A 22,719-nucleotide genomic window follows, 5' to 3' on the forward strand; every position below is an offset into this window, starting at 1 on the left:
TCCCAGGAGAGGTGTGCCAAGTTCACTCAGAGAACTCCTAGTTCCATTGTAATGCCTTCTGAGCATTCATTAAAGAACAAAAGGACATATTTATGGTATACGGAAGCCGTGTTGGCCTCTTACCTTTTCTAAAATTGAGCTTTTAAAATGGATTGAACGCTGATCAGGAAAAATACGGTACCGTGACATGGGCTTATATCAAAAAGAATACCACTGCTATTAATATCACATGGAGAAAAAATGAACCCATAAAACCATTTTAATGTGTGCCATTGGCAATAGAGATTGGATACAGTGACTGAATAACAATAACTTTGCAACTTTGGCAACCCCAAACAATACAGTCAGTTTAATAGTAATGGGCTGTATACAAGTACAAAGTGTGCATAATACCCTTTCCAGAAATGGACACAATAAACAAATTAATTAAATGTTTCCTGGTACTAAAGACAGTCATTTACTGTCTGTCTTGGAAAGCATCGCATTAGCTATCAATCAGAAACAACAAGCCATGAAGGTGCCAAGTACCTTTATTCACATTAGCCACATACAGCAGTTTTATTTTTTGTGACCACAGTTCCCTATGGAAATAACTTCCAGATACACAGAAATGTATAAATAAATACTTCAATATTATTATATACCTTAGATAATTTGTGGCTGACAAAAACAATTAAATAAATACTTTTGGACCTAATAAAACTAAATATCTCTTCTTTCACTTTACACTATTTCACGTCAATGAAGTACAGCGTACGATCTACATCTGTTCATACCTGTTCTGATAAACTATCTTTAATACAAATATAAACACATTTTAAATATGTTATATTATAATATATAGTATCTTTATCTATATATTCTATATACAATTTCAAAGCATGACATTCTATGGATGTTGGACAAACGTAACTTGAGCTACTCCAGAAGTAGCATTGGTTACCTTCCCACATGATTCATGCAGCCTGGGATAGGATCTAAAGTTAATCTTAAGAGCGTACAGCGAAATAAAGAAAGTAGATGCAAGAAAACCGTCTTAAGTTTATCGCTTCAACCAAAGTGTTCCAGTTTAGATTCGTTTCTTGTTTAATTTTATTAAATAGTCTGCAATGTTGCTTCAATGAGAATATTGAACATTCACTGTATGTGTGCTATAAGAGGTCTGAGTCTAATTAAATTACTTGTATCATTCACGTTCATTCTAAGTAGCCTATACTGATTGTACAATATACTGTAGTTGACAAATTCAATTGCGCATCAACGTCTAAGGGGTTCTTGTGTGGTAGGTTAAAGTGCTATGTTAGTAAAGTAAGGACAACAATCACGATGCATGGACTGAACCCAGGCCGGGGTCAACAGCAGGTTCTGTAGGTGTGGGTTCTAGCCTTAGGACATGGTACCAAAGACTGGGTTATGGCGGCAGATGCTGGGGCCAAACTCATCGTAGTCCTTTTTTGAGTGACAAACTTGGAGAAACTCAGGCTGTGAAGGAAAAAAACAGAATACAAAAGCAAGGAGCAACAGGGGATTCATCTCAGTACTCAAGGCAGATCAAAAAGGTTGGATAACACCAGACACAGCATTATTACAGATGTAGGAACTTAATTTGAGCCAGTTTGCTACAGCAGGAAAATAATCCTGCAGCAACATGAAATGTGAATCATCATGTGGACGTTTTTTGTAGGGGTTGATACATTTTTCGTTTGGGCAAAGTCTGACATTTTAAAGTGGAAATAACAAACTTTATAAGCCTTTTTAAACCTCGTATACACTACAAGTTTGCATTTCCTGTTGTGCAGGAAAATTCTCATCAACAAAAGAGTAATCAAATGAAGATCCTACATCTGTAGGCTGAGTCCTGTACAGTGGGGGAAAAAAGTATTTAGTCAGCCCCCAATTGTTCATGTTCTCCCACTTAAAAAGATGAGAGAGGCCTGTAATTTTCATCATAGGTACACGTCAACTATGACAGACAAAATGAGAAAAAAAAATCCAGAAAATCAAATTGTAGGATTTTTTATGAATTTATTGCCATATGATGGTGGAAAATAAGTATTTGGTCAATAACAAAAGTTTCTCAATACTTTGTTATATACCCTTTGTTGGCAATGACACAGGTCAAACGTTTTCTGTAAGTCTTCACAAGGTTTTCACACACTGTTGCTGGTATTTTGGCCCATTCCTCCATGCAGATCTCCTCTAGAGCAGTGATGTTTTGGGGCTGTCGCTGGGCAACACAGACTTTCAACTCCCTCCAAAGATTTTCTATGGGGTTGAGATCTGGAGACTGGCTAGGCCACTCCAGGACCTTGAAATGCTTCTTACGAAGCCACTCCTTCGTTGCCCGGGCGGTGTGTTTGGGATCATTGTCATGCTGAAAGACCCAGCCACGTTTCATCTTCAATGCCCTTGCTGATGGAAGGAGGTTTTCACTCAAAATCTCACGATACATGGCCCCATTCATTCTTTCCTTTACACGGATCAGTCGTCCTGGTCCCTTGGCAGAAAAACAGCCCCAAAGCATGATGTTTCCACCCCCATGCTTCACAGTAGGTATGGTGTTCTTTGGATGCAACTCAACATTCTTTGTCCTCCAAACACAACGAGTTGAGTTTTTACCAAAAAGTTATATTTTGGTTTCATCTGACCATATGACATTCTCCCAATCCTCTTCTGGATCATCCAAATGCACTCTAGCAAACTTCAGACGGGCCTGGACATGTACTGGCTTAAGCAGGGGGACACGTCTGGCACTGCAGGATTTGAGTCCCTGGCGGCGTAGTGTGTTACTGATGGTAGACTTTGTTACTTTGGTCCCAGCTCTCTGCAGGTCATTCACTAGGTCCCCCCGTGTGGTTCTGGGATTTTTGCTCACCGTTCTTGTGATCATTTTGACCCCACGGGGTGAGATCTTGCGTGGAGCCCCAGATCGAGGGAGATTATCAGTGGTCTTGTATGTCTTCCATTTCCTAATAATTGCTCCCACAGTTGATTTCTTCAAACCAAGCTGCTTACCTATTGCAGATGCAGTCTTCCCAGCCTGGTGCAGGTCTACAATTTTGTTTCTGGTGTCCTTTGACAGCTCTTTGGTCTTGGCCATAGTGGAGTTTGGAGTGTGACTGTTTGAGGTTGTGGACAGGTGTCTTTTATACTGATAACAAGTTCAAACAGGTGCCATAAATACAGGTAACGAGTGGAGGAAAGAGGAGCCTCTTAAAGAAGAAGTTACAGGTCTGTGAGAGCCAGAAATCTTGCTTGTTTGTAGGTGACCAAATACTTATTTTCCACCATAATTTGCAAATAAATTCATTGAAAATCCTACAATGTGATTTTCTGGAAAAAAAATTCTCAATTTGTCTGTCATAGTTGACGTGTACCTATGATGAAAATTACAGGCCTCTCTCATCTTTTTAAGTGGGAGAACTTGCACAATTGGTGGCTGACTAAATACTTTTTTCCCCACTGTATATATATTGATTATATACACACATTACTACAGTAGACATTTGTGATAGTGAATATGATAACAATAATAATAATAATAATAGAACTTGTTAACCTTCCCATTTACCCCCCAAATAAATTATATGAGTATGACCATGTAGAAAATGTAGTGTGCATCTGTGTGCATGCGTGGGTGCGTGCTTTCGTACGTACGTGCATGCTCATTGTGTGTGAGTGTGTACATGGGCACTGTGTGGGGACTTACCGTAGAGGCAAGCATGGATCCTCCAAACCACACAGCGTAGCGCTGCATGTGGTGTGTGACCACCAGGACCTCCATGGGCTTGGGCTGAAAACAACAGGAAAGTAGACAGATTACCATCCATCCCCTGAGCCCAGTTTCTACCCTGCATCACAATAGCCTGGACAATGCCAGATCTGTATTGCCATCTCCTATGATCGTTGTCATGCCAAACCATAGGAGGCAGGAAGGCATGAACACACACATACCTTTATCCTTCCTCCACTGAGCTCCTCACTCAATTTGAGCCGGGCGTCTACCGACCGCTTCAGGTCTCTCTGCAGCCGCCGGCCAAAGTCTCTGAACATGGTGGAACCGCCGGACAGGACAATATTCTGCAATGTGTCAGTACACAACACGACTATAGGGTGTCAGTTTTCTAGCCCATCAAAACAATAACAACACCTTCATTCACCAGGAACTACTCAATCTGGCTAAACACACAATAATCAAGAGACAGAAAAAATACATAATTAGTGGGCGCTTATATTTGTCCTTTTTTACACATGTACAAGTATGTAATTTATACGCAATTAGGGTTAAATGCCTAGCTCAAGGGCACATCGACAGATGTTCAATATTTTTGTGCATGCTTTCTGTGACTAGTTAGGCTTCAATGTCATCACAGCATTAGGGGTTTATCACAAATTATAAACTGGGTGGTTCGAGCCCTCAATGTTGATTGGCTGACAACCGTGGTATATCAGACCGTATACCACGGGTATGACAAAACATTATTTTTTACTGTTCTAATTACGTTGGTAACCAGTTTATAATAGCAATAAGGCACCTCGGGGGATTTGTGGTATATGGCCAATATACCATGGCTATGGGCTGTATCCAGGCACTCCGCTTTGCCTCATGCGTAAGAACAGCCCTTAGTCGTGGTATATTGGCCATATACCACACCCCCTCTGGCCTTATTGCTTAAATAACAACCCTTGAAAGTTGCTGATATCAAATGTGTAAAGGCTATGCTGGTCAGGTCTCAAACCCTAACACGAGAGAGAGAGAGAGAGAGAGAGAGAGAGAGAGAGAGAGAGAGAGAGAGAGAGAGAGAGAGAGAGAGAGAGAGAGAGAGATCGAAAAGGCTCAGGGAAAACCGGACACTCATTTGACCTTAATTAAATATTGACGTTCAGCGATAATAGGGGATCAACCAGCGATTCTCCGTCATTACAGGTCGAGGGGGTTAATCGTTTGTTAACAAACTTTGGAGGCTTTGGGAGGAAATGTATCCCATTGTTTAGATTAGGATGAGCTGGAATAACCTCTGGGGCAATACAAAAAGTACCGTTCTCCATCTATTTTTCATCCCTCTCTCCCTCTATGTTTTGCCTTTCTGAAATGAATCAATTTATTACCAGTGTCAGAGGAGGAGATGAGAGCCCAGCAGCGAGCGTTTTACTGCAGATGACCACCTTTCAATTTGTGAAGAAGATGGTTTAAGCTTAAAGACCACCTCAGGTGTTGTGACTCGTGGGTACAGTTAGGATGCTCAATGAATTGTTAAATGTATTCAATTGCCCAGAAAATTGCAAGATTTGGTTCACTGGGCTATTACAAGTTCAATGACTTGTTTCAATGTTTTTTCGTAAATGCCCCTTTTTAAGGAATACCTGGAATAGTATAAAGTAATCCTTCTACCCCCCCCCCGTAATCCTTCTACCCCCCCCCCCCCCCCTGTAATCCTTCTCCCCCCCCTGTAATCCTTCTACCCCCCCCCTGTGAATGTAAATTTTATATGCAGATAAGTGGTATGGGGATAGACATGAGAGCAAGACAATTTCCACTCATTCTGTGTTTAGATTAAATATACAGTACCAGTCAAAAGTTTGGACACACCTACTCATTCAAGGGTTTTTCTTTATTTTTACTATTTTCTACATTGTAGAATAATAGTGAAGACATCAAAACTATGAAATAACACATATGGAATCATGTAGTAACCAAAAAAGGCCAACATGAATCTGCCGGTAAGATAACAAGTTGTACACTGACACCTGGTGGACAAAGGATGAAAAACTATTCTGAATCAAAATAACCAATTCTCCTAAATGTATTGCAGAGCAAGTCTAACATATTTATAAGAATCTTGCAAATCTTATTCTTTCTTAAATGAATTGTTAGACTGGAAAGATATGCGTTTCCCCCATCACACAACCCACTGCAGAATGTGGTGTTGAAGCCATACCTTATATAGAGGTCTTCTGACATCTATTGGACAGTTCATTATAACCTCGTCAACTATATCTGAGATGGGCTGCGTGAAGTCTGGGTTGGCAAACTGTAAAACACAGGAGCAGATTTACTGGGTATTAAAAGTGAATGTTTAAAGCAAGGTCCAATGCAGCTGTTTTCATCTCAATATCAAATCATTTCTGGGTAACAATTAAGCACCTTACTGTTATTGTTTTTAATTAAAATGGTCAAAAATAAACACAAATATCTTCTTAGCAAAGAGCAATTTCTCAAGCAAGAATTTTGCTAGGACTGTCTGGGAGTGGCCTTGGGAGGGGAAAACTGAAAACTAGCTGTTATTGGCAGATAGGTTTGGAACTCTTTCTTATTGCTCTATTAAGTCTATTAACTAATTTACCGCCTGGTGATGTCACCAGGCAGGCCAAAACTTCATCCCACCAAAACAGGCTGAAATGTTAGGCAATCTTTTCAAACAGCTCTTACACTAAAAGGGCATTATCATAACTTCACAGTATAATTCCAACCTCAATGTGGAAATATATATAAAACACAAGAAAATCATTTTTGACTGCACTGGGCCTTTAAATTAGAATAATCCTAAATTTGGCATCTTTATTCTGCATAACAATTATTTACCTTTTTTTTTTTTACTGATATCTTACATGACAACAATTGGTGCTTTCTTGAAGATACTCATTCCAAATGAGTAATTAACTCAATTGGATCCTTATTGGGTAACGACACTGACTGATAACGGTTGTCATGTTAGTTCTTATAGATAGTGTAGCATAAAATAAACGCTACCCATTATTCAGAATATCAATAAATACCTCTGGATGAAAGAATATTTCTGGACCTAGAAAGCGTTCATATCCAACATCTATGTGGAATTCAGATTTGCTGATGGCATTGATGCCTTTGTACTGCTTGATCCATTTCCCAGGGTCCGTGTCATATTTGGCGAATTCCTTCACAATGTCCGGACAGATGTAGCAGTACCTCTCCTAGGAAAACAAAACAACAAACAAAAAATAAACAAGTGTTAGCTTACATTGTCCATTTATGTACATAATGTAGCGTATTCGTAGGGTAGTGTCGATCGGGAGTCAAACCCGGGATCCTGCGGCTGTCAGTCCAACAACCATTACACCAATCAAAACCTCTTAAAGAGGTCACTAGGTGTTGTACAAAAGTAGCTTCACTACTATTCTCCTCCTCACCTTGACTGCCTTGGCTGTCTCCATGGACTGTTCCGGGGGGATACCCACCTCCCTCTCTCTGAGGAGCTGCTGGATGAACAAGGTGATGTCTCGACCTGCTATGGGGATGTGCTTTATACAGCTCCCAATGACGTAGCCTTCGGCCTAGCACAGGACACACAAGTTGCAATGACTCAAACAGCTAAAGTCAAGAATCCTAAATATCAAGTCAACAATAGGTTAACATAATATGATCCTGATCATGTCTCAAAGAGCTACTCTATACCTGCAGCATAACTATGAATTTGCACAACATTAAACACTTAAAGCTGCAATACGTAAATGTCTGTGCGGCCTGACCAAATATGTCAGTTATAAATCTGTCATTGTACACCAGCTTCAAACAGCTGAAAATACAATATTTTTGGTTATGGAAAAGATATTTCCCAGCGGTTTAGATGGTACAATGATTCTCTACACTATACTTGCTTGTTTGTCACATAAACTGAAATTAGGCGAACTACAAAGATTTTAGCAACCAGTAAATGGTGGAGCGATTTCTGCATAGTGCATCTTTAGTAATAGCAGGTATACCAGTGACTTTTCTATTAACCAAAGTCTATGGAAGTCTATGGAAACAAATGGGGTGTGGGCATTTAGAAACCAGCTGACAGTGAAGAAGGCGTCTGAAGAAGTCTATGAACATAGGAAATTGTGATATGTGCTGGGACTTTTACGTTAATAAGTTCCAATATATCTCAATATGGGTACAGCACTTGTTTTTCACTCTATGGTATTCTATTTTATGGTATCCAATTCGATTTTATATTATATATAATCTATAGCCATAAAGAAAAACTCCACATACAGGATCCCAGCAATCATCAAATTTGACACAGCATTTTACTCATCATAAACAACAGACATAGAACTTCATGCCACATCGCTTTTACAGAGAGGGAGTCATATATACTCAATAAGCTAAATTGGCTACTTCTCCTTGTTTCCTCTCTGCCAGCAACCCTGATTTAAAAAGACAGGATAGCAACCCTTATTTAAAAAGACAGGATAGCAACCCTTATTTAAAAAGACAGGATAGCAACCCTTATTTAAAAAGACAGGATAGCAACCCTTATTTAAAAAGACAGGATAGCAAGCCTTATTTAAAAAGACAGGATAGCTAAAAGCAATATTCCGAAGGCCCCCAGGGGAATTTCCTTCACCTGGAGGAGGGAAAAGCCACTTTGGACTGTTGAGAAACAGCATGGGAGTCTTAGGCTGAATTTACACAGGAAACCCAATTCAGATCTTTTTTTCCCACTAATTGGTCTTTTGACCAATAACATCAGATCCTTTCACATCAGCTCTTTTTTTAGAGCTGATCTGATTGGTCAAAAGACCAATTAGTGAAAAAAATTGCCCCTCAGAATTGGGCTGCCTGTACAAAGGCAGCCTAATGCACACAGGGCACAGGGGGTTAACCAAGTTTTAAGTTGAAGCATGTCCTGGGGTGGGGCCAGGTTCTACCCATGTTACAGGGCTGTTTCTATCAGGGAAGGGATGGGATGGTTATAAAACTTCCCCTTACATGCCTTTCCTCATTGGATCCTCCCATTAACCCACGATGTCCTGGATCATGCTGTATATTGACATTCCTTTGAATTTGGACAGACATACAATCAAAACAGGTCAATGAAGGAGTTAAGTTGGGCTTGCTAGTTCCTTCCACTCACAAGAAAGGCATTTCTGTTTTGTTCCCACAATAAAAGCTAAGCAACCAAGATGGCCTAGCTTTTCTTGAGGAATGACAACACATATTGAGGGGTTATAATGCCTTCATAAGGTTGGCATAACACTTCTGTCATTGAAGATTATGGCAACCCCCAATGTTGATGGACAGTTTCATTAAGTTTAACGTGACATAAGACAACATTAAGCTTTCATGACAAGTGTGATTATAAGCCTCTATGACCTATTAGGCCTGCGACCTATTATGTCATAGTGTCTTTTAACAAAAAAAACTATGGATATGCTTTTGTTACCACAGGTATGGCATGGGTGACTCCATCTCCGCTGTCAATCACGATTCCTGTCAGTGTTCGCTCGCCTACTTGTCTAGACGTCCATGATGCTGCCAGGGCCAGAACTGCCTGAAATGAACCAGTACAATCATTGAGAGACATATTTCAATGTGATTGGATTTAGGGCTGTGGCGGTCATGAAATTTTGTCAGCCGGTTATTGTCATGCAAATATTTGCCTGTCTCACCGTAATTGACCCGCAATTAACATAAACATCTTTAGAATCTCCAGGCCTCCACGCATACAAGCCGCTGATGCACGCCTTTGGAACATCTACATTGAAAAAAGTCTAATAAATCCATTTAATATACACCACCACAATAAATCCATTATTTATTTTAGGCAGGTCTAAAGAAACATTATGATTTGAAGAAAATGTATTTCAGAGAACAGAATATGAGTTGGCCTACTGTATGTTATCTGGCTATGCGCCATGCCATAGGCTGTAGTCTAGTTCATTTAGCAAACAAGATATTCTTATAAGTCCCGTGCCATTATTTTATATAATATGATTTTATAGTAAGAAGAATATAATTGAACTTGGCTGAATAAAATTGAAAGGATACTTTATATTTCATTTGAAACAGGTCCTATATGGTAGCCTAGATTTTGAATTATTTGGCTAATTTAGTTGTGAATGATACAAACCTTAGAATGTCTTAGAAATCAAAACATATTTGGGCTGCATGATGCGACTATAGGCGATAAAAAGTCGCAAAAAAAAGCTTATGCTCTGTTCCTTGCCTCAGGCTGCACACCCTGTTCTCTCATCAAGTGGGCATATTTTCAACCATCAGACTATTCTCAATGTAATCTTGTCTTTACTAATATATAAAAAATAAAAAAAATTATTTAGAATGTCCCAATATCAAATGGTAGGAACAACAGGTGGCTGCCGAGGGGAGGACGGCTCATATTAACGTACGGAAACTGCGCAAATGGAATGGCATCAAACACCTGGAACGATGTGTTTGATGTATATGATACCTTTTCACTAATTCCGCTCCAGCCATTACCACGAGCCCGTCCTGTCCAATTAAGGTGCCACCAACCTCGTGTTGTAGGAACAGGGGGCAGGGGAAAAAAGACGTCATCGGTATTCACTCGAATAGCGAATGGAGGCTGCTTTCCCAGTTTAAATCATGCCGAGGCTACTCCGGTTTTAATGCGGAGCAGCTGAGAAATAGGCCTAAATATAGTAGCAGCAGGGATCCTCCTCTTTTTAGTGGCAACCATCAAAAACTCTGGTTTCACACGGGATTGCATTTAGAAATGTCTGGGCTTATAAAAACACTTATTTCACTTCATGCATCAACCACTGTTTGAGGAGCATGCAACCTCACCGCACGAGAGGTGATATTCCGCCCAAACTCTGTATGCTACAGGCTCTCCAACCATGTTCCTGCATCTACCCAGTGCTTAATTTGGGAAACCAAGTGAAATCTGTTCGGGAATAGCGATAGTAACGAAAACACAACGAAACGCATTTAATTAACTTAAACAGTTGACAGCCCCCATCTCTGCGTGCTCGAAAAAGGAATGAAGGAGAGGAGATGGACAAATTCACTATAATTGTAGGCTAACTGTAAGCCGCCCTGCACAATCAATGAACCAACAGCATCGCCTAGGCCTATACGTTCTCTCCCAGACTCATGGATAGAAAGTTTGGAGCGTAGCATAAGGTAACCAGTCCATCCAGTATGCATAATAATACAGTCCACACTCAAAGGTGATTACTAGAATCTGTTTAATTTTGAAGTATAGGCGAGACCAATTATGTACCAAAAACATCTTCAATCTATATATGTTTTTTTTTTTTTATGTTTTTCCATCTTGCATAATATGCAGTAGGCTATTCGGCTATGTGTTGTATAATGCCACAATCATTATTTTAATTCAGGTTTATTTTTCGGCCTTTGGCTCATGTACTGTATAGGCCTATGCGTATGCATAAACTCGAATATGTGTATGGGTGTTCTACATGCAATGTCTTAAATGCTTTGAATTAATCATCACCTTATAAAGAGCTGTCCATTTCGTTCTGTTAGGCTTTGAAACAACATCCACAACGACCATGTTTTCCACTCAGTTTCAACCTGTTGTTGAACTTCTTTCTTCAAATTGTTCATCACAGTGAGGTCAAAAAATGTAGCCTAACGGTGAGTTTTAAAAGCATGATACGGTTTTAGATGATAACTGTTTGATGTGATTTTCGATTGCATTTGCATTGATGTCAGAGTGGTAAGAGGTACAATAGAGCACTGAGTACCAGGTCATTAGCGACCTGATGGTCGTTAGCAAGTTGGGTACTACCAACTAGAGGTCTTCACGGATCCACCTGTACCCGAATACCCGAGTCCGGATCCGGATTCCGGATCCAGAATTCTAAATAATGTCACGGGTCTGGATCGGATCTGATATGATTGTCATGGGTCTCGGGTATGTGTAATTTTAACTGACTTGTCCAGAAGGACCCGTACAGATCCGAACGTGACTGCTGCAGTAGAGAGAGTACTTAGTATTCTGAATGGAGTTGTTGTTATTTTGTGTAGGATGAGAAAGCTGATGCACAGCTGCAGCCTCAATTAGCCTAGCTAGCTAATGTTAGCCAGCTTAACTAGCTTCTCCCAGTTTGATGAAGTCAAGACAGGTACTATGTAATCATATCTGATGATAAATAACCTAGCTATGGCAGCCAGTAGTCTACTATAGCGGGAGTCGGATTGATTGGTTGCTGTCGCTCCTCTCTCCCTGCTCTGAATGTAATTCGCTCACTGTAGGGCCCCTATCCCGCCTGCTAGAGCGGCACCTCTCTCTCCCTCTCACACTTTATCAGCTCCAGTTAAGAAAGTAGCTTAAAACATGACTTTTCTGCTGCTTCCCTCACTCGGATCAGACCGGACCAGGTCTAGTTGTCCTCGGGTCCGTTCAGAACGGGTCTCTATATTATTATATTTTATTTATTTATTTATTTATGCATATCTGTTCTGGGTGGCAAAGCCCCAGGTCCATTTTGGAACGGGTCCAACGTTTTTGACCCGTGAAGACCTCTATTACCAACGTCTATATCCAGAGTGTATAAAAGGAGATTACCGTGACTCAGTGGTCATGTGGAATTTGTCTGCTGTTATGACTCATGACTGCCAGTGTGGCAGTAATATGGTCACCACAACAGCCCTAATTGGACCTCACTTTCATCAACATCTTTATGCATCTACTGATCTATCAAGTGTTTAAACATATATTGCTATCTAGGCTTACATGGCATGGATGGATGCTCATATCAAATACATTGTTATAATAATAAGACACGCTAAATACTTATACTATATACTACTACTGTTATCTAACCATACATGAATGGGGTCATTGGGGTATTACACCTCATTAACACTACTGATAGTGAAAAGAGAAACACAACAAGAACAGGTGAAAACCACCTCAGATCAATAGTGTGAATGCAACATTATTTCTGTTGTACCTGCACTGCGATGTACAGGCCTGGGACATTAAAGGTCTCAAACATGATCTCAGCCAGATACTCTCTGTTCTCTGGCGTGTTCAACGGAGGCTCTGTCTGGGGACACAAAGATAAAAAACACTGTACAGTCCAACTGACGCAATCTAAGAGCAATAACAGCAAAGCTATAAAATTACAATTAGGTATTACAAAAACCATGCAGCTATTGACTGTAAACGTTTTCATTTAGAAAAACATAGACTAAATTCAGAAGGGGAAATGGGTGTATTCATCGGTATTTATAAATACTGAAATACCAATATCAAAAATAGAAAAATAAATACAAATGTCTATTTCACTCCCATATGTTACGACAAACAAAATACGTGTTATGGTGTATAGTTAAGCAAAAAAGCCAGAGGGAGTGTGGTATATGGCCATTATACCACGGCTAAGGACTGTTCTTAGGCACGACGCAACGTAGAGTGCCTGGATACATCCCTTAGCTGTGGTATATTGGCCATATACCACAAACCCCCAAGGTGCCTTATTGCTATTATAAACTGGTTACCAACGTAATTAGAGCAGTAAACATATGTTTTGTCATACCCATGGTATATGGTCTGATATACCACGGCGGTCAGCCAATCAGCATTCAGGGCTCGAACCAACCAGTTTATAATGGGGTATATAATACCTTTACAATAAACTGTCTCTCACCATAAGGAAGCTATGGTCTTCAGGCTCTGCCCGTAGATACTTGAATATGATCTGCTCCATGAACTTTTCCATCAAATCCCAGTCTTCCACCATCCCATGTCTGATGGGCCACTTTGGAGACAAAAAGCCACATGGTTACAACTCAAAACCATCCCAGTGGGCGAAAACTGGTAGAATTAATGTTGTTTCCACGTCATTTCAACCATGTAATGACGTTGAATCAACGTGGAAAACTGATTGGATTAGCAAAAAGTAATAAACGTAAGGGCATTATGTATTTTTTTCACCCAACTTTTAACCTAAATCCAATGACATGGTGAAATGTTTTGTTGATTTTACGTTTAATTCACGTTGAACTAGATGTTGAACTGACGTCTGTGCCCAGTGGGACAGATCCTATGAGTAGGACCAATCACCTTGGTTGCATAGTTGGGCTTATCAATGCCTTCATCTCCTATGAAGAAATCCAAGTCATCCACTCCCTTCACAAGTCGCCTCTGTGCCTGGTCTCCTACACCGGCTGACTCCCGTATAGCGATGCCTGAAATGGAAACACATAAGGGTAACAAACAGGTGTTACATTCCTCTCTAGACCTCCCGTCCATCAAGTCGATATACATGGACAGATGACGTACCAAGGCCCATATGTTCACACAGCCATCAAGCATATTTTAGACCTCTGTGGTCTACAAAGAACAGATCAAAACAGTCTGAAACTCATTTGTTGTCCGTTCCCTTGAGAAATGAATTGATGGTAATGAGTGAAATGGCAGCTGGAGTGCAGTACCTTGCTCAAGGTTACACAGCCGTGTGATGAGATGGGAGGCTACACTGCCTTTAATTAGTGCTTTCCCGAGGCGGAGCTTGATTCAAATCCAAAAACAAAAAACCTTCAACTCCAAAACTGATGTAAATAAAGCCATCTTCAAGTTAGAAGTCAATAGTGTTTGACACTGTTGCAACATAAGCTATACAGTATACTTACAGGACGGCATGATAAACTGTGGCTCTGTGTTTCCAGCATATCCAATCTTGGTGTATCTGCATTCAAAGAAAAACAGCACAAAGTCATCATAACACAGCAAAGATTACAATGTTTTCCCCTAACCATTGTGCAAATATACAACTGAATCATTTATTTATTTTCTGTACCATGGACGAAGCAGAATGCATTTGTCAATATTTTCTCTACTGATCAATTTGCAATTAACCTTTCAGAAACAACCAAAACTTTTAGCAATAAGTTCCCTATAATAAATTCACAGCATCAGGTTCTGTCTCGACCCCAGCCTTTCTGATTAAATAAAACTTCCTGTTTAACCATACTAATTCATCATGGAGGAAAAAGTAATCTCCTCTCAAATGTATATTGTTATCCAAAACATGCAGCTGTTTAATTAATAGAGACCTCTACTAATGTACTGCCCACAGGCTGAGTTATTCATCAAGTTAATCACACCTGTGAGTTTACAGGCCTTCGGATTCAGAAAAGTTAACAGTAGGCTCCTCTAGGGCTAAAATAGTGTACGTTTTAGAGGACCCTACAGCAGTGGCCAATGGCACTGTATTTACATTAACATCTTAGCTATAGACCTAACATTACAAAGTATTTATTATTATATATTATACATTATAATATATTATTTAATCTTATTCTGAAGTAAAATGTGCAGGCAGGTGCTTTCCACTTGGGTGGCAAAGGTTGTCTTGATTGGTGGCACAACATAGCCTAACGTTAGTAAATGCCCTTTTCAAGGCAGATCACATACTGTATCTTCAGAGCAAGCGCAGCTGTTTCGAGTAAACGAACTCACCCAGTCCCACAATCTATCACGCAAGGAGGTAGAGGGGTTGCCATACTCGTGTTGACGATTGTCCTATCGATACTAGAACACCATAGATTATTTGCAACAACTGTATCAGCTAGTTTAAATACAATGTATCATTAAAGGTTGGCTACACGGCTGATTGAACTGCCCCGTGCTCGCTTATTTCCCTGTAACGTTATTTCTATTACAGATTCTGCATTATATTGACCAGATACTCAAGTGGACACTCTAACAATGAAAATAAATGTCTTCAAAAATGGAAGGCAGTTGGGAGGAGGCAAGATTAGGTGGGACCATTCTAGCCAATGAGAGGGCAGATACGCGCAACAACAGGCATAACTACAATATGAAGTGTTTTTTCTCAAAGTTGCCGGGATGTCACGTGTCCTATTTAAATCAGTACACTCGTAACAACCTAAGCATTACAAAACTTCTAGTCGATCAAATAAGCCATACGTAGAAAATAAGCCATTCAAATTTTTGTTAACCAAATTCGACAATCTCTCATTGACTTCCATACAAAAACTCCTTGCTTCGTGAGCGAAAAAACACAAAAACGCCACCTGCTGGAGAAGACCGCTTTTGGGCCTAGTTATCCCTCTCGCTTCGCCTCTTTCTCTCTGTTTCTATTTCTAGTAGTTTGACAGCGAGAGTACTTCCCGAGTCAAAGGGAAAATTGAAAAAATAGAAACATGCTGGCTGGCTCCGTTCCCCACTTGAGCTTAGTAGGGAATGGGAACTCGCACACCTGACCGTGAGTCAGTTTCTCATACCAAAATGCTCTGTCATGTAGAGTGATTGCTAATACAGGATCAGCTGTTAGGCTACAGAAAAAAATGTTTTATTGAAACCTGTGAAAGTATTCCTGAAAATAATGTTTCGCTAAATGATATGGCTAAGGAGTATGCAATTAAATAACCTTGTAATTATGTGAAGAAGCTGCAAAAAACTAAATGCCACGGCTCCAATGTATTTCAATACACACCGCAAGGTGGCATCTGAATCCCACTGTTTCCTCTCGCCACGAGTTGTTAGGCAACCTTGTATGTATTCCTCACGCGCCCAATGAAAAGCAGGTGATGGATATTCTGTCACACAAGCTAATAGCCTTTTATTGATAACGTTGAGATTAAGAGCAATTATACTAAACTATTTTTCATTATGTATTTCATTATATCTACCAGAGAGGCACGATAACGATCCGGTAACAATTTCAATAGCTCATCTATGCCAGATATTACGGTAAAATTCCAAAAAGCAAGGAAGACTATTTGAAAATGCGCGTTATATTTTCCTGACAACATTTTACATTTACATTTTAGTCATTTAGCAGACGCTCTTTTCCAGAGCGACTTACAGTTAGTGAATACATATTTTTTTTATACTGGCCCCCCGTGGGAATCGAACCCACAACACAACAAGCAAGAGAGGATGGCAACAACCACTACAAAAATGACAGAGAACGGTGCATAAGTATGTTGCAAGATACTCTATGTGTAAAAAAAAGTATCTAACGAAAGGTTTGTAAGAAAGTAACTTGATGTCTGTGTTACGGATACAGGTATCCTGTATGTATTTTTTTTGTTTTTCCTCTCCTTCTGCCCTAATCACAGGTGTCCTTTGTGTTCCTGATTGGTGGTTGTTGGGGTGTCCCACCTGTCCGACATCCGTTTGTCTGCTGATTGCTGAGGTGGACCAATCAGTGGACATTCCTCTGCATTGCACCACCTGTTTCTGGTTTTTCACTCACACCTCCCATTGTTTTAAAAGCCAGTCAGTTGTGTTTGCTGACAGACTCTTCTCGTTTGTGAGTATGGATACTGTGGTGTCCTGTTTTTTGTGTACGCACTCATTTGCTGGTTACTCTGTATGGTAACTATATTGTGTGTTCCTGGGAAAAGGGGGATTTAGCAAGTTGCCCTTGTGCATACATTACCCGTAGAAAGAACATTGTCTAAAAACGCTAGTTAGACCTGAGTGGACCACCCACTGTATTTTTTGTATGGTTAGCAGTAGCTTAGTGGTTCTAGATGCAGGCAAGATCAGTTTAGTTTTTTTTTACATTATTGTTTCATTCCTTGGGTCCTGCTCAGCCCTTTTTCCCAAACCTTTACCGTGTGTTCATAATAAACATTTTGTGTTTGACATTTACATTTAAATTTTAGTCATTTAGCAGACGCTCTTATCCAAAGCGACTTACAGTTAGTGCATACATTATATATTTTTCCCCCTGTGGGAATCGAACCCACACAACGCCATGCTCTATCAACTGAGCTACATCCCTGCCGGCCTTTCCCTCCCCTACCCTGGACGACGCTGGGCCAATTGTGCGCCGCCCCATGGGTCTCCCGGTCGCGGCCGGCTATGACAGAGCCTGGATTCGAACCAGGATCTCTAGTGGCACAGCTAGCACTGCGATGCAGTGCCTTAGACCACTGCGCCACTCGGTTGTCTGTGTATTTGGTTGTCTGTGTATTTTTGTTCTCACTGTTTCCATGTCACGATTCTAATTTGCATGAGTTATGTTACGGGTCTCTTTTCCATCCACCCTAGACTTTTAAAGCCACGGGGTTCGTAACAGTCTGTGACGTTATATAGACTTTGCCAGCACGTCACGTGTGCATTTCCAATCAACTGTGCACCATTCCATCAAGTCTTTCCCCAATGAACACTAGCTAACTTTTACACCAGCATACACCTAATAACTACTGTTTGTTACATTGTTTTGTCTTCAGTAACATTGCTACGAGCTATCAAACTTTACTGACACTCCATACCGGTTAACGAGTACGTAGATAACTGTTTACAATTTATTCTGTCCAACACGATCTAGTAATGTTAAACACAGACACATGGCAGTTACTTAGCTACATGCATTTTATAACTAATCTCATACTATTCTACACATTTTGGGGAGGGGGTACCTCCAGGGGTTGCAGGAAGCACTCTGGGCCCCTTATTGCGGCGCCTGCAGGGTTGTGTCCTACACTAGTGTTCTGATCTTGGTTGAAGATACTCTTTATTTTCAGTAGCGGTGGGTAAAATCACTTGGGAAGCCAAGAGCTTATCAGTCCATATAAAGAAATAACTACAGTAGTCACATAGTTGACATCTCTCCAGGTGACATAGTGGAGTTCCATGGCACCGAGGGCAGTGGGAAGACGCAGACCCTGTTCCATCTGGTGACCCACTGTATCCTCCCAGCCGACCGGGGGGGCCTGGAGGTGCAGGTCATGTACGTGGACACCGACTACCACTTTGACATGCTGAGGCTGGTGGAGGACGCCAAAGGGGAGGATGGTGTCGCGGCAGTAGAGCCAGAGGAGAGGGTGCAAGCCTGCCTGGGCCGACTCTTCGTGGTCCTCTGCTCCAGCTCGGTCCAGCTGCTTCTCACACTGCACTACCTGGAGAATATCTTCTGCAGCCGGCCCGCCCTGTGCCTATTGGTCATCGACAGCATCTCAGCCTTCTAGTGGATGGACTGGAAGAGTGTGGCCAAGCATGACGCCATCCTCAGGAAATATTCAGAGCTCCTGGCCCGGCTGCTGAGGGACTACCACATCGTGAGGAACTACGAGCACTCGGATCAGGCTGACACGGCGGCCATGACACCTGGGCCCTTTGAGCCATCCTCATCGTATTCCTCCTGGAGACGGTGGTCCTACTCCTATGCCTCAGACTTTGACAAGGCTTACCTCAGCAGGGCTTGGCAGAGGCTAGTGACACACAGGGTGCTGTTCTCCAAAGGAGAGGTGACCAAGGACAGAAACCTGGGGCCTCATGTACAAAGACTTGCGTTGAATTCATACTAAAACATTGCGTACGGACAAAGCCATAAATGTGCGTACGCACCAAAAAAATCTGATGTATGAATCTCTGCGTACGCAGCATTCCACATACATTCTCTTTGTACATCCCAATCAACGCGAAATTGAGCGCACATGCACGAGCACCACACCACACCCTGTCTCCTCCCTCAATTAAATCAATTTAAATATGGTAATTAGTCCAATTTGGCAAAAGAAACCTGCAAGAACATGGCTAAAGCAAGCAAGAAACGAAATTTCACTGAAAACGAATTAGAGGTGCTACTATCAGAGGTAGAAACAAGAAAAAATATTTTATTTGGAAATCTGTCCTCTGGAATTAATAACAAAAGAAAGAAAAAAGAGTGGGCGAGTTTGTCTGATGCCGTCAACGCGGTGGGATCTGAGAGTCGCACCGTAAATGAACTGAAGAAGAAATGGTCAGACATAAAGGTGGAAGTTAAGCGGAGAACTGCTGCGCACCGACAAAGTGTGGGCAGAACAGGCGGTGGTACAGGGACCGATGAACTTGCACCCTTTGATCAGAGAGTTGCCTCTATTGTAGGAGACACGTTCATCTCTGGAATCGTATCCGCTGATGTAGGAGACTCGGATATACTACAGGACTGCCAGCAAGGTGACTCAGATTTATTTCCTTAACTTTGATATACATAGCCAGCCACCGTTTAATTTTAAAATGCATGCAATATAGCAAAAGGTACACCAGAGATTTCACGTATCCACTGCTTTTATTGCAAATGCGTGTACCCATTAATAAGGAACAGACTCAAATTACTGTTAAGATGTGCCTGTGTTTAATTGGACTTAGGAACCGCAGGAACGTCCACTGGCACGCACTCAGAGTCCGCACCACCTGAGCAGCCAGAGCCCATTCAGTCCAGCGTCTCCCGTGTCTCTAATGTTCCCCCCAGTGCTGAAGCCCGTCCATCTGGCCGTGTCTTGACGCATGCTGTTCTGGAGTCACAACAACAAATTGTTAGGGCCATTGAAGAAATGAACAGTCACCTTAAAAATGTCACTGACGCACTCACAGAAATAAGCCATTCATTAAAATAATTGGTCAAAAAATGAACTTTGTGTCTGAGTACCATTTATATTGTCGCAATTACACGTTGACGGGCCTGAATGGCTTGTTGATTGTGCTGCACATATACTGGTCCTGGGTCAGGGTCATCTGGCGGTGCCCCCACCTCACCAAGGGGTATGCCATGCCTGTGCGCGACATTGTGCAGCACTCCACAGGCCAGTATGATGCGGCAAACCTTGTCAGGGCGGTATAACAGCATCCCCCCGGTCCTGTCAAGGCAGCGCCACCGACATTTCAGCTGCCCAATCGCCCGCTCCACAACTGACCGAGTGCGGGAATGGGCATCATTGTATCTGCGCTCTCGGTCAGTTTGTGGGTTGGTGAGGGGGGTTAACAGCCACGTCTTTAGTGGATAACCACTGTCTCCTGATGGGCAGTAATAATAATTACAGACACAAACATTTTACTTTTAGATAGAACCATACATTTAAATGCATAACTTACCAAGTAGCCACCCATCGCGCACCCTGCCAGCTTGGAGTCTCATCCCAACCATGCTGTTTGTAAGGATATATGAATCATGGGTTGACCCAGGCCACCTTGCCACAATATTTGTTAGGCGCATTTGTGCATCACATATAATCTGCACATTTATTGAATGGAAATGTTTCCGATTCACATATGCAAATTCGTCTTCAGATGGCGCCTTTATAGCAATATGTGTGCAGTCGATCGCTCCGATTACATTAGGAAAACCGGCTATCGCTGCAAATTGCGCTTTGATGTTTGGCTGGTCACCTGCATCGTATGGGAACGTTATATACCTGGTAGACAAGCGGATGATGCCGTCCCATACAGGTGGCATTGCACGGCTCAAACACGACTGGCTTATTCCTGAGCGGTCTGCCAGTTCTCTTTGGAAAGAACCGGTTGCTAGGAAACCAAGTGTAGTAAGCACCTGTAAAGGAACGGGTAATGCGTGGCTCCTCACTGTCTCTCTTTCCAAATTCGGACCCAACTCAGCGCAGAGCTCCAAGAGTATAGCCCTTGGAAATCTGAAACGGCTGATGAGCCAGTCATCGTCGTGGGCCAGAAAATCACCGTGGTCCCTAAAAACTCGTTCTCTCCGGATTTGTCCATTGAAAATGTCTTCTAATAAAGCCAAAGCTGCCATTGCTAGACGGGTTGTATCAATTTTCACATCCTTTATATATGTTCTTACTTAATTGCATAATTAATAGAATATTCTAATAAGACCCGTGTGACAATAATATGGCAAATCATTTATCAATTACAAATTATAAGCTATATCTGGCAGGTGCGATAGAACAGTTCGTAGTGTAATGTTTGCCACTTCACTTTATTGCCTCTATGAGTCGCCAACGGACAAACATCACAAAAATGTACGTACGCCAGGCCTGAAGTTTACGTGGAAGAACGCACATTCTTACGTTAATTTCACTGTTAGTACATCTGACCGTGAATGTGAAAGCTGGCGTACGCCGTGTTTTCGTGCGTACGCAAGATTGATACATGAGGCCCCAGGTGTTTTCAGCTGCATGCACCACCACAAAGACAAGAGGCGCTAAACACTCCTCCTTCTGTGTAATAGAAGGGGGTGTTCAGTTTTTATGAAGATGTTGTTGAACTCATTTGATTAAATTCAATTCCAATTCCGGATGTGTTCAACTGATAGAATAATCATTTTGAAGCTACAGCAACTTTTAGTGATTTTATTTCTTATATTTGTTAGATTATTTTAAATCCACCAAATGTGGATGGTTATATTGGATGTTATTTCGGGTTATTTGTAGTTTTTTTTAAGAAAGGAAAAAATAAGAAAGTAAGATAGGGCAACTGTTATACACAGTTGCAAATGTTTTGAAAATAAATCACACCAATAAAGTTCTGAGAACTTGCTGTTAATAGGAAGTATTCCTCTGGTCTGGTCCGGAATGTCCGTAGTATGTCAAAGGGAAGTCTATTATGTTATAAATCCTGTAGCAAAAACGTGTCTTTGTTTACACACACTCCCTCCCTCTATCCCTACCTCGGACGCATCCACCTCCACTACGAACGGTAGTGATGGATCGGGATGGGCCCGTACCGGGGCTGAGGTGAACAGAACCCTCAGGTTACTGAAGGCCCTGTCAGCCTCAGCAGACCAGCAGAGCCGGGACGGCCCACCCTTCAACAGAGAGGTGATGGGAACTGCGACCTTGCCAAAGGCCCGGATAAACCTCCGATAATAGTTGTCAAAGCCAATAAAGCGCTGCACCTCCTTTATCGTGGTTGGAGTCGGCCAATCACGCACGGCTGAAATGCGATATCCCTCCATCTCTACACCTGAAGTGGTAATGCGGTATCCAAGGAAGGAGACGGACTTTAGGAAAAACAGACACTTTTCTGCCTTGGCATAAAGGTCAGCACTTTGCGAACAAGGGACACATGCTCGACGCGCATAGTGGAATACACCAGAATGTCATCGATGTAGACCACTACACCGTGACCAAGCATGTCCCAAAACACCTCGTTCACAAAGGACTGGAAGACGGATGGAGCATTCATCAAACCATACAGCATCACCAGGAATTCGTAATGCCCGTGGTTGTGCTGAATGCTGTCTTCC

The 22,719-nt window shown here is 41.6% G+C and overlaps 1 protein-coding gene and 1 pseudogene across 2 annotated transcripts; one reads left to right on the plus strand and one right to left on the minus strand.

Moving 5' to 3' along the window:
• Positions 1 to 512: 512 nt before the first annotated feature.
• LOC311146375 (actin-related protein 3B-like) lies at positions 513 to 15,419 on the minus strand. Its single transcript, XM_084182868.1, has 12 exons — positions 15,222 to 15,419; positions 14,393 to 14,448; positions 13,824 to 13,948; positions 13,408 to 13,518; positions 12,709 to 12,804; positions 9,189 to 9,296; positions 7,168 to 7,311; positions 6,778 to 6,951; positions 5,940 to 6,032; positions 3,955 to 4,080; positions 3,710 to 3,793; positions 513 to 1,482 (listed from the first exon to the last, which is right to left on the minus strand). The coding sequence occupies exons 1-12, from the start codon at positions 15,263 to 15,265 to the stop codon at positions 1,387 to 1,389; spliced, it is 1,257 nt and encodes a 418-aa protein (XP_084038994.1). The 5' UTR covers positions 15,266 to 15,419; the 3' UTR covers positions 513 to 1,386.
• A 549-nt stretch (positions 15,420 to 15,968) lies between these two features.
• Positions 15,969 to 21,725, plus strand: LOC311099925 (DNA repair protein XRCC2-like; annotated as a pseudogene). Its single transcript has 3 exons — positions 15,969 to 15,990; positions 18,357 to 19,018; positions 21,636 to 21,725. The product of its transcript is annotated as a DNA repair protein XRCC2-like (transcript).
• Positions 21,726 to 22,719: the final 994 nt, after the last annotated feature.

This window comes from Coregonus lavaretus (genome assembly GCF_964263955.1).
Source record: "Coregonus lavaretus genome assembly, chromosome: 2".
Classification (NCBI taxonomy): Eukaryota; Metazoa; Chordata; class Actinopteri; order Salmoniformes; family Salmonidae; genus Coregonus; species Coregonus lavaretus.